The sequence below is a fragment of the Punica granatum genome, chromosome 7 (assembly GCF_007655135.1).
Source record: "Punica granatum isolate Tunisia-2019 chromosome 7, ASM765513v2, whole genome shotgun sequence".
In the NCBI taxonomy this organism is placed as follows: domain Eukaryota; kingdom Viridiplantae; phylum Streptophyta; class Magnoliopsida; order Myrtales; family Lythraceae; genus Punica; species Punica granatum.
This window is the reverse complement of record NC_045133.1, coordinates 24,820,398-24,832,092: the sequence shown is the minus strand read 5'-3', so window position 1 is coordinate 24,832,092 and position 11,695 is coordinate 24,820,398. Positions and strand designations below refer to the sequence as shown.

Genomic DNA, 11,695 nt, shown 5'->3' with positions numbered 1-11,695 from the left:
ACTTGATTTTGAATCTCTTTCAGTAAAATACGATAAATAGATGCTTGATTTGAGGGGGCATTCCTCGCTTTCTTTGATCGCGAATCAAGTGGGATTCGGACTCGGGCGGGCAGCTTCGGATACTGAGTTTTGAACTTGGAACGTCGCAGTTTGGCCTGTAATAATCAAGTTTCTGGATTTCAGGGGTTAAATTCAAATAAATGATGTTATTTGAGGACCAAATTCTAAAGACGATATTATTTTTTTTCCCCGCCTTCTCACTGAATGTACTCTGCTCCGGTCGTCGTTTACTCAGAGCTCCGTTCGGTGGATAAACCCACTCGGCATTCGACATCGATCCGACATGTCGGGTATTCAGAAATATTGATGATGGACATCGACTCGAAAGTGGCCGGAGTTGATGAACATTCCTCGGCTCTATCGCTCCCAGTTCGACGCCCTCGTGCGGCTGACCCGCCAGAAGGACCTTCGGGACGGTGGAGTCCTCCACGCTCGCATCCTAAAATCGGGCTCCGCCGCCTGCACGCCCATTGCCAACGGCCTCATCAACCTCTACGCCAAGTGCGGCCGCCTCAAGAAAGCCCACCTCGTCTTCGATGCATTGCCCCAGAGGGACCTCGTCTCTTGGAACTGCCTCATTAATGGCTACTCCCAGTTGGAGGTTGGTGGGGCCCACAGCGCCATGGGTCTCTTCCGCCGCATGAGGGCGGAGAACGAGCTGCCCAATGCCCACACCTTCGCAGGGGTCTTGACCGCCTCCTCGAACTCCGCCGATCCCTTCTGCGGTCGGCAGGCCCACGCGTTGGCCATCAAGACGGCGAGCTTCCATGACATCTTTGTCGGGAGCTCGCTCCTGAACATGTACTGCAAGGCAGGACTCGTCGTGGACGCTCGGAAGGCGTTTGACAGAATGCCTGAGAGAAACTCTGTTTCCTGGGCCACCATGATTTCTGGGTACGCCTCGCAGCACCTTGCAGCTGAGGCTTTAGAGCTGTTTGGCTCGATGCGTAGGGAAGAGGAGGAGGCCCAGAACGAGTTCGTGTTTACCAGTGTTCTTAGCTCATTTGCAGCTCCTGGATTGATCAACACGGGGAAGCAAATCCACTGCCTCGTCACTAAGAAGGGGCTTTTATCTTTTGTGTCCGTTTGGAACGCTCTCGTCACGATGTACTCAAAGTGTGGCAGCCTTGAGGATTCGCTCCGTGTGTTTGAGTTCTCAAGCGTGAAGAATTCAATCACGTGGTCGGCTATGGTGACTGGTTTTGCACAGAGTGGTGAGTCCCGCAAGTCCCTCAAGCTGTTCTCCAAGATGCATCTTTCCGGGATTGAACCCACTGAATTCACTCTCGTTGGGGTCATCAACGCCTGCAGTGATATCAGCGCCATTAGGGAAGGGCAACAGTTGCATGGTTACGCCTTAAAACTGGGGTTGGAGCCCCAAATTTTCGTCATCACAGCTCTTGTTGACATGTATGCGAAATGTGGTAGCATCAGTGAGGCTCGCAAGGGGTTTGAGCACCTACGGGAGCCAGATATGGTTCTGTGGACTTCGATGATTGGCGGGTATGTACAGAATGGGGAGAATGAGGATGCTTTGTACTTGTATTGCCAAATGCAGATGGAAGGGATTTTACCAAATGAGCTAACAATGGTGAGCGTGCTAAAAGCCTGTTCTAGTCTCGCCGCTCTGGAGCAAGGGAAGCAGATCCACGCATCTATCGTCAAGCACGGTTTTGGCCTTGAAGTTCCGATCGGGAGTGCCCTCTCAACTATGTATGCAAAGTGTGGGGACCTTGAGGATGGGACCGAGGTGTTTAAGAGGATGTCCGGGCGGGATGTGGTCTCGTGGAATGCAATGATGTCTGGGCTAGCCCAGAATGGGCTTGGAGACAGATCCCTGGATCTCTTTGACGAGATGGTTCAAGAAAGCACGAGGCCTGATGGGGTGACCTTCGTGAACATCCTCTCTGCTTGTAGCCACATGGGTCTTGTCGACAGAGGTCGGGATTACTTCAACATGATGTCTGAGAAGTTCGGCCTAACCCCAGGAGTTGAGCACTACGCTTGTATGGTCGACCTCTTGAGCCGTGCAGGGAGACTCGATGAAGCCAAGGACTTCATCGAATCAGCAAAGGTTGATCACGGGCTCTGCCTGTGGCGGATCTTGCTTGGTGCCTGTAAGAACCACCGGAACTACGAACTCGGAGTCTATGCCGGGGAGAAGTTGATGGAGCTCGGGTCACAGGAGTCATCTGCTTATGTGCTGCTGTCTAGTATATATGTTGCATTGGGCAGACGGGAGGATGTTGAGAGGGTCCGCAGCTTGATGAGAGCTCGAGGTGCCGGTAAGGAACCGGGGTGCAGCTGGATCGACCTGAAGAGCGGGGTTCATGTGTTTGTTGTTGGGGATGAAGTGCATCCACAAATTCAAGAAATTCGGTCGGAGCTGAGGATTCTGAGCAAGCAAATGGAGGATGAAGGCTACAAGTCTGTGATCTCCGATAGCTCAGATGATGAAGACTTGGTGGACGAGTTCATTCTTTATTAAGTTAGCCAATTCTTTGTAGCTGCAGATGAGTCACTCAAAATGCAATCTTCGTGTAATCAATCGCATTAATCGAAGCTTACGAGTCCCGCGGGACTTAGACAATTGACATTGCGGATATGTCTATGGATGGTCGGTCCATTATATTTCATCGTCCTATTAAGACCATAACCATGGTATGGCATCGTTGTGGCAACCGGTCAATTATGGAAATTGGACAGGGAATACGACGTCGTTTGAGGAGGTTAGGGTTTTATTCCGGGACTATGACACTGTCGAGGAGGTCCTCGTAGCTTGTAAATGGGAACCTCCATTAATCTCAACGAGCTCCGCTCTCTCTGATCCTCTTAGAAATGGAAACTGCCAACGACGGAACTCCACGATCTCCGCCGCAGCAGGAGCCCGACCCCAAAAGGCCCAAAATGTCTTCGACCACCGCCACCTCCGATGACGACCAGGCCAACACGGCCAACCCAAGAAAGCCCAGGTACAAGCGCCGCAAGATCGCCATCTTCTTCGCCTACTGCGGCGTGGGCTACCAAGGGATGCAGAAGAACCCCGGCGCCAAGACCATCGAGGGGGACCTGGAGGAAGCACTCTTCCACGCCGGAGCCGTCCCCGAGCCGGACAGGGGCAACCCCAAGCGCTACGACTGGGCACGGTCCGCCCGGACCGACAAGGGCGTCAGCGCGGTTGGGCAGGTCGTGTCGGGGAGGTTCTATGTGGACCCGCCGGGGCTCGTTGGCCGCCTTAACTCGCTGCTCCCGGAGCAAATTCGGATCTTTGGGTACAAGAGGGTGACTGCTTCGTTCAATTCCAAGAAGTTCTGTGACCGGAGGAGGTACGTGTATTTGATTCCGGTGTTTGCCCTCGACCCGAGCTGCCATAGGGATAGGGAGAGCGTGCTTGCAAGTGTTGGGTCAGGGAGTGAGCTTGTGAAGTGCGTTGAGTGTTCGGAGAGAGGGAGAAAGGTAGTCGGTTTGATGGGAAAGCGATGTTTTTCCGATTCGAAAGGCTCTGCTGATGCTAGGAATGGGAATGGGAATGTGGATTCTTCGGAATCAGTGGTTACGGGTAATGAAGTTCATGAGGTAACTGATGTTAGACCAGGCAATGACATCAATGAGGCTTCTGATATCAATGTGGATGCTGACCTGAATTCAGGACCATTGGAGGGGCCGGATGGTGTTACTGAGGAGAAAGGGACGACTGAACCGAATGCCAGAGTCATAGAAGAAGTGACTGTTTCATCAGAAGTCGAAAAAACTGGTTTCACAGAGGAAGCCACTTCTGCAGAAAATGCACGCCCTGAATTAGGGTCAGGGACGATTGCCATTGAAGAGAAGAGAGAAAATGGTGTGGCAGAAGCTGAACCCGAAACCGTGAAGGGTAGCACCTTTAGTTACGGCGAGAAAGAGAGGGAGAGGTTTAACAGAATCTTGAGCTACTACGTGGGGACTCATAACTTCCACAACTTCACCACGAGAACTAAGGCTGAGGACCCCTCAGCCCGTCGCTATATTATCTCATTTGATGCTAGCAAGACTGTCACTGTTGAAGGCATCGAGTTTGTCAAGTGTGAGGTTGTGGGACAGAGCTTCATGCTCCATCAGATCCGGAAGATGATGGGTCTTGCTGTGGCGATCATGAGGAACTGTGCTCCGGAGAGCTTGTTTGAGAAAGCTTTCGAAAAGTAAGCTTCTTAATGACTTTCGTTCCGGCAAAAAGTGGTCGTCTCTTGTCATGTGCTGTGCTGATTTCAGTAACTTCGTTTTTATGCAGGGATGTGAACATCAATGTGCCCACTGCTCCTGAGGTCGGGCTTTACTTGGACGAGTGCTTCTTCTCGTCGTACAACCAGAAATGGAAGGAGAGTCATGAGGAGCTCTCCATGAAAGCATATGAGGAAGAGGCAGGGGAGTTCAAGATGAAGTACATATACTCTCACATAGCTTCAACAGAGCACAAGGAGGGAGTCGTGGCTCTCTGGTTGCATTCCCTTAACCATAGGAATTATCCCGATTTACGTTCTCACAATAATGATCAGAATGTGGTTGAAAATAGTGGTAATCAGGTACCAAACATGGAAACATGAACTTGAGATTACGGGTTTTTCTTACCGTAAAATATCAGAAGTTATTGTTGTCTCATCCTCATTGAAGTATTTATAAACAGATGAAATGATTCCAAAGTTTTGTTGCTTAATAGTTATATAGATCTCTTTTTCATACGATGTGCAACTCTCGGGAGCCAACAATCTCTTATGCACAATATTTCTTAAATCGAGTGAACTTTTTGCTGAGGCTGGTATCACAATTTGAGCTTTCTCCATTATGAGTTGATTATCGAGTTTGTTCATGTATACATGAGGTTTGAAGCGATTTTCAATCGAAAGGTGATGTGATAAGTCTTGAAACTGAATAGAATCCTATCCTTGATGGTGAACGTAATGCCATCTGTTGGCATCTGCCGAGCAAGTATTAACACACAAGTCTTAAGGATATGGCAGAAAGAAATAATAGAAAAAGGGCTCTTGTATAAAGATCTTCGTTAGTACGTAAACAAATTGTATATCGCCACTGATAAACACCCAAATAAGCGATATTCACTGGTCCAAGTGCACCCCCGTCGAGTAAAAGGTTCCACAGCCGGTTGATCAAAATGAGGATCCCAAATTGCATGAGCAATAGGTCTTACATGTAAAGAGGGTCCTGTACCCACGCCTCAAAATTTCCTTGCCAAGCTATAGGAAAGAGATTTTCGGAAGTCCACAGAAAAATTATTGCTAATTGCCCAAAATGAGAAGCAAAAATATTATGATAAAGACGTTCCTCTGTAATATCATCATGACTTGCAGTTGCAATACCAAACCAAATACCGCGAGTAGTGGGATCCTGAGCTAAGCCTTTGGCTAAACCTTGGAAATCTTAATGCCATAATCCTTTTCAAATCCTCTTAGCCATTATCCTACTACAATAATTCGTGCTAAGAAGAATGCCCATGTTGCAGCAATTCCACCCAAAATAAAAAAATAAATAATTTTATTTGTCAAAAAATTATTATTCCAAAAAAAATGTTATTTGAATTCAAGAAAACGAAATGAAAAAAAAATCTTACGATACCATCTAATTAAGATATTAATTATTCACAAACATCTAATTGATAAATAGATCAAAATATATATATCACTATATTAATTATAAGTACATTAATAGTTATATTATTAATCATTAGATTCTAGAATATTATTCTATAATATATTTAATAATATGTTGAATTTATTTCAGTTTCTACTTTTCTATGAATATTACCTATTTTCTCTCGATAGGCAATATTCATAGAAAAGATCACAAGAGTTCTTTAAACTTCTACGCATGGACAAACAATTTCTACTATTTCAGCCCGCTTACCTCAGAGGTTAGAGCTTCATTCGATATCTATATAATTCTATATAATATGTTATTTCAAAATTAAATAAAGGTATTTCTATATAATAATATGGTATATAGATAGAATATGTCCCCTGTCATGTTCCTTAGAAAAGTGACCTACAAACACCTTGATTTGATTCGATCTATTTCTTTATCTACTCTTTGGTGTAATAATATCTCTGCTATCTACCTTATTGCTAATCCTGTATTCCATGCTCAGACCAAACACATCGACATTGACTATCACTTTGTTCGGAAGCGGTTCTTGCGCAAGCGACGCTTTATTAGCTTCATCGGCTCCGATGATCAGCTCACTGATTGTCTCACCAAAGGATTGTCATCCTCCCACTTTGCAGATATACGGTCCAAGCTTCACGTGAAAGACTTCCCATTAAGCTTGCGGGGGAGTAATAGAGGAAATAATGATCTGTGATTATAGCCTTCTTTGTATAGCCATTGTATAATAGGCATGTAGTGCTGCTCATTGATTTATTTCCATATGTACATTTACGTATAGTCATATAGATTATGAATGAATTACACCACACAAATTAAGCGAGGATTCAACTATCTCTCTGCCATTGTATAATAGGCATGTAGTGCTGCACATTGATTTATTTCCATATGTCCATTCACGTATAGTCGTATATAATATATTATGAATGAATTACACCTCCCAAATTAAGTGAGGATTCAACCATCTCTCTGTCTAAATCTTTACATGGGAATGTCACATCAGCTAAATTACAAAAACTCAAATGCTACATCAGCTGTAAAATCAGTAAATATAATAGAATGATGGATTTGAAATAAAAATGAAAGCTTATGATTTTATATTTATGGTTAAAAGAGCTGCGAAATCCGGGTGATCGGTTTAGCATGTGGGCCAAGGGCATGCCCTTATATAATCAGATGGCGGCCCAAGCCCGATCAGTAGTCAAGGGCGGGGGGATGATCTGTGTTGTCCTTTGGTGCCAAGGGAGAGCTATTCAAGTTCAATCGGACGCCAAGGCATACAAGGGACACATGAAGGCGTTTATAAACTATCTACGGCTGATGCTGATAACCCTTCTCTTCTCATCATCCAGGGGTATATTGATGCAGTAGAAGAGGCAGCAAGTTGGTACCTGGAGAAAAATAGGTTATGACTACCCTATTTCGAAGGAAACGGCCTCCGGAGCAAAACTCACCGTTTTGCCGTGATTTTTCGATATGTAAGGCAAATTCCATTGTTTAGGACCTCAAACAGGCAATTTATGTTATTTAGGACGTTTTTATAATTTTATGAAAGTTTATGTTTTTTGTGCAATTTAAGCGTTTTTAAGACTTATTTAAGCTTTGTACAACCTAGGACAATTGAATTTCGGATTTATCAATAAAGTTGGGGAGCTACCGTACTCTTTCTTCCAATCTTGGATTTGTTTTCGAGTTTGATGCCTATTCCTGGTATTTGTAGAATCAACGGGTGATAGAAGGTTGTTGTTTGGTATTCGTGCGTGAATCAACAAATCGCAATTTAGGTTCCACTGCGTCATATACATATACGAATTCCGGTTTATAATTCCACCATTTGATGCTCAAACCGCGACATGTTAACGGTTATATATGATTCTTATTTGTATCCTGAAGGTGGTGCTTGTGTCGGGAGAGGGGAAGTTTGTGGACACAGTGAGGGCAGCTGAGCTAGGAATAAGCCTTCCTAATGTCATGTCAAGTGTGTTGATGCCAAAGGGCTGGACCATAAGAACGATCACTTAGTTACATCTTACAACCACTCTAATTCAGAGGCTAAGCTGGTATGTCAAATCGCGCATTCAGGTAATGCAAAACCGTTTAATCAGTGAAACATATGGATTACATTTATAATCAATTTAGCCCACATTAGTCGCATAGGCCCCAGCTTGGCATATTGATTTCATGGTACTCGATCTGATTATACCAACGCACTTTAGGGGGAAAAAAAAACTTCGCAGTTTAAAGTTGTCCCAACTAATATAGTGACAGTTTGAGAGGAAGGCTATTAATATTAGTGGCGATAAATCAATTACAAATCTTCAATGGATCAATAATTCCCTAATTCTTTGAAAGCCAATTTCTTCCTTGATTCCAATTTGTGCAGCCGGCCGGCCCCCACTGTCTCCAGAACTTGCATTCGAAACTAAAACAACTTATCCAAAAGATGTCTGATTATTTACGTGTAATGTATATAAACTGTTCTATTATTATTTATAAATTGGGCTAGCCGGGTTGGCCTTCGACCCACCCTTCCTGATCAATATACGTGAAGCTCGTGAGTTGATTGATCGTTCCTCGATCCAATTTCTTCTCCCATTGAACTCTCCTGGAGGTGTCCGCTCCTTCACCCTTGCACTGGTCCTCGGCGAAGGTGGCATCTCCCTGTGAACAATATATGGTTAGTTGGATATGCTAGCTACGCTAGGAAGTTAAATTAATAATACAATTATATATTAATCACTGAAAATAAAAAGATAATAATTGTAGTCACAATATATGAAAATATGTATATACATATAAGTTAGTTATAATGTAAATACTTGGTTTAAAGCGCTCAGACGATATTGAAGATATGTGTATACATATAAATATATATGTATCTACATACATATTAAGTATGTGTATTATGAGACTTTATTTAGTGTAATTTAACATTTTTATCACAGTATACATATTAAGTATGTAAATACATGCATATTAAGTATGTATATGTATATATGTTAGTTATTATGGAAATACTTGGTTTCGGCGCTCACACAATATTGAAGATTTGTGTATACTATATATATGTATCTATATACATATTAAGTATGTGCATTATGAGACTTTATTTAGTATAATTTAACATTCTTATCATAATATATTTTTTTTGTGATAAAATTTCATTCGTAGCAATAGAATTTGTCGCTACATATAAAATTTTTTGTAGCGAGAAGATCGATGATCTAAGTACAAAGCACGGTTGAACGCGATGTTGATGACCACTACGTTATCTACTTCACCAGTGAATGTGGGGCTTTGATTTAATGCATCGTGGTCTTCTCAAACAATCTCAGTAGTAGGGGGGAAAATGTACATTTCTCCTTTGAGCACAATAAATGGCCGATAGGAAGGAATAATGACCTCTCCCTGGATTCAAAGTAAACGTTATTAGTTGAGTTAATCCTGCATAAATTACTCGAATCGGAGTACCCAGGAAAAATATTCGATCGAAAAGAAGTAATTTTGTATGAAGACGTTGGTCCATATATAATTATCAATTTAAAATACACATGCCACCGAGAAATTACATATATATATATAAAAAAACACACTTACGCAAAATTTGATTTTTCACCTGTAGATTCCTCTCTTGATCGAGATGCATATCCATTCCATGTTGTTTCTAGGAATCGAATCTATAGCGGATTCAATTGTAGAGAAGTTGTCATCCGTATTCGATCCGATCGGGTCCACGTGGTATGTCTTCTAGGCTTTGAGGCTCCTACCGGTGTTACAATATTGCATCAATGTGATTATGAGAATCCAAAGGAAGCTGGCATAAGAGTTGTGGAGCGTCATCTTAATTTTGTCCTAGCTGAAGATTGAATTATATGGATGTGCCGGCTCGAGTAATGGGGTGACTCCGATATATAAAAGCGTGAATAATGTTATAATTAAATCAGATGCATGGAACTCCCATTTTAATTTAAATTTGGAAGGAGAGAATTGAGAAGAAAGGTCCGGTTTTGGTAAATTAGCATTTGATCACGGAAGACGTGGAATGGATAGGTAATATGTTACTTGTAGATGAAGAAATGCATACACACAAGAACTCACCCAAAGAAATTAGGTTAAAATTTGTTCATATTGTTTCTTGTAATATACGTCAATCAATTTAACTTTTTTTTTTAAAAAAAGAAGATTTACTTTGGTCGAAAATTAAGCTCGTCATCAGTGTTGCCTTAGGTTATAAATGTACATATGCATGGTATAATTAACCACGTTCACTATAATAAATTTTGTATGTTATGACAAATTCTATTGCTACGAAAGAAATTTTATCATAAGAAAAATATATTGTGATAAAAATGTTAAATTATACTAAATAAATTCTCATAATGCATATACATATATATTTATATGAATATACACATTTTTAATATTCCGTGAGCGCCGAAAACCAAGTTTTTTTTAATAATAACTACCATATATGTATATACATATATACATATTTAATCAGTATATTGTGATAAGAATGTTAAATTACATTAAATAAAGGTTCATAATGTACCTACTTAATATGTATGTAGATATATATATATTTATATGTATACACATATCTTTAATATTATGTGAGCGCCACAAATCAAATATACATATTTTCATATATTGTAATACACATTGTATAACGTTTTCATCGTGAGGATAAGTTTATCACCATAAGTTATAAAATATTGTGACAAACTTATTAGGACAAGCTTATTTTGACAACACCTGTAACAAGTTATCCGCTATTTTTAGTGCAAGAAATCTGTTATTGTTGATAGTGGTGTAATAACGTGAATCAACTATGAAAATATAAAATTTGACTGAGACTAATTACGAGTTGGGACATATTAGCATTAGTATTATAGAGGGAGACCTCTACCCAATTTTTAGAGAAGCGTGTGTGGAATCTCTTGCATTCGGATTGGGGTGGTTTTATGAATAGTGATCTTCATGTTCAAATGTCAACTTACCAAGTATATATTTGGCAAAAATAAACTTACTGCGTACATAACAATTGCATGGAATTATCATGGCTCTAAGTAATTAACTTTCACTTGAGAAATTGTTTTAAATTCCCAATCGAGAGACAAAAGGCTTGGAAAGGAAGCTAATAAAGGCTAGGGAAGGAACGATTCGCCTTCAACCCAAGTTGTAACGTGTAAATATATATACATGCACATTCGATACATCGAAAAATATATATATGCACATAATGCCAAGAAGTAGCATTCATGTCCTAATATGTTTCATTCATATAAATTTATATGTAAATGTTGAAATGTTCATAGAACACTAACGACTGAATGAATTTTTTGCCCACGTTCATTGGCATGTATTATTTCTCCCAATGTGTAAATGGTCAATTGACAATCATCAGCGTCCATTCTATGCAGCCAAAAGGATATATATGCCCCAAATCCCATCATGCGTATACGGATTGACTAACTAACCATGCACTTATGCATCTTATTGGCATTTATAGGTTCAATTGCCATGTTGAACTCGATTTTCTATTATTCGAGGATATTGTAGGGATCATTGTGCCTCGATTTTGTATTTCATAACTTTATCTTAGTTCAACGCATTTGAGATTTGGCCTCATTTCAAAAGAAAAAAAGAAAAAAAGAAAAAAAAGCACGTCATGCATATTTCCTTGATTAATCTCCCGGACACTGCCACAGCTAGCATAGCATGCCTTTTCTTCCTACACAACCTCCATCATCTATTCAATCCCTCATAATTTATATATGGACATATATAGGGGCCAAATATCTATTAGCAATGGTGACTAATTCGGTTCGTGATCCTCAAGTAAACGAAAAAATTACATTGTTGTCATCATAAAAATAAATTCATGTTGTTTGTGAGTCCAACATATGTGTAAAAGTTTTCTCTCGTGTGCAGCCACCATCTAGCTGGTCCAGTAAGATAAATAGTCATAATGATGTCACAT

The 11,695-nt window shown here is 41.1% G+C and overlaps 2 protein-coding genes across 2 annotated transcripts; both read left to right on the top strand.

Annotated features, from left to right (window-relative positions):
• The first annotated feature begins 235 nt into the window (after positions 1-235).
• LOC116213845 (pentatricopeptide repeat-containing protein At2g33680) lies at positions 236-2,694 on the top strand. Its single transcript, XM_031548937.1, has one exon. The coding sequence runs from the start codon at positions 401-403 to the stop codon at positions 2,546-2,548; it is 2,148 nt and encodes a 715-aa protein (XP_031404797.1). The 5' UTR covers positions 236-400; the 3' UTR covers positions 2,549-2,694.
• A 90-nt stretch (positions 2,695-2,784) lies between these two features.
• On the top strand, positions 2,785-4,773 carry LOC116213847 (tRNA pseudouridine synthase A-like). Its single transcript, XM_031548941.1, has 2 exons — positions 2,785-4,238; positions 4,328-4,773. Exons 1-2 carry the CDS (start codon positions 2,899-2,901, stop codon positions 4,638-4,640), a joined length of 1,653 nt encoding a protein of 550 aa, XP_031404801.1. The 5' UTR covers positions 2,785-2,898; the 3' UTR covers positions 4,641-4,773.
• The last annotated feature ends 6,922 nt before the right edge of the window (positions 4,774-11,695 follow it).

Coding starts and splice junctions, on each gene's coding strand:
- LOC116213847 (XM_031548941.1), top strand. CDS start 2,899: ATGGAAACTGCCAACGACGGAACTCCACGATCTCCGCCGCAGCAGGAG. Junction 4,239..4,327: donor TTTGAGAAAGCTTTCGAAAA/GTAAGCTTCTTA, acceptor GTTTTTATGCAG/GGATGTGAACATCAATGTGC.
- LOC116213845 (XM_031548937.1), top strand. CDS start 401: ATGAACATTCCTCGGCTCTATCGCTCCCAGTTCGACGCCCTCGTGCGG.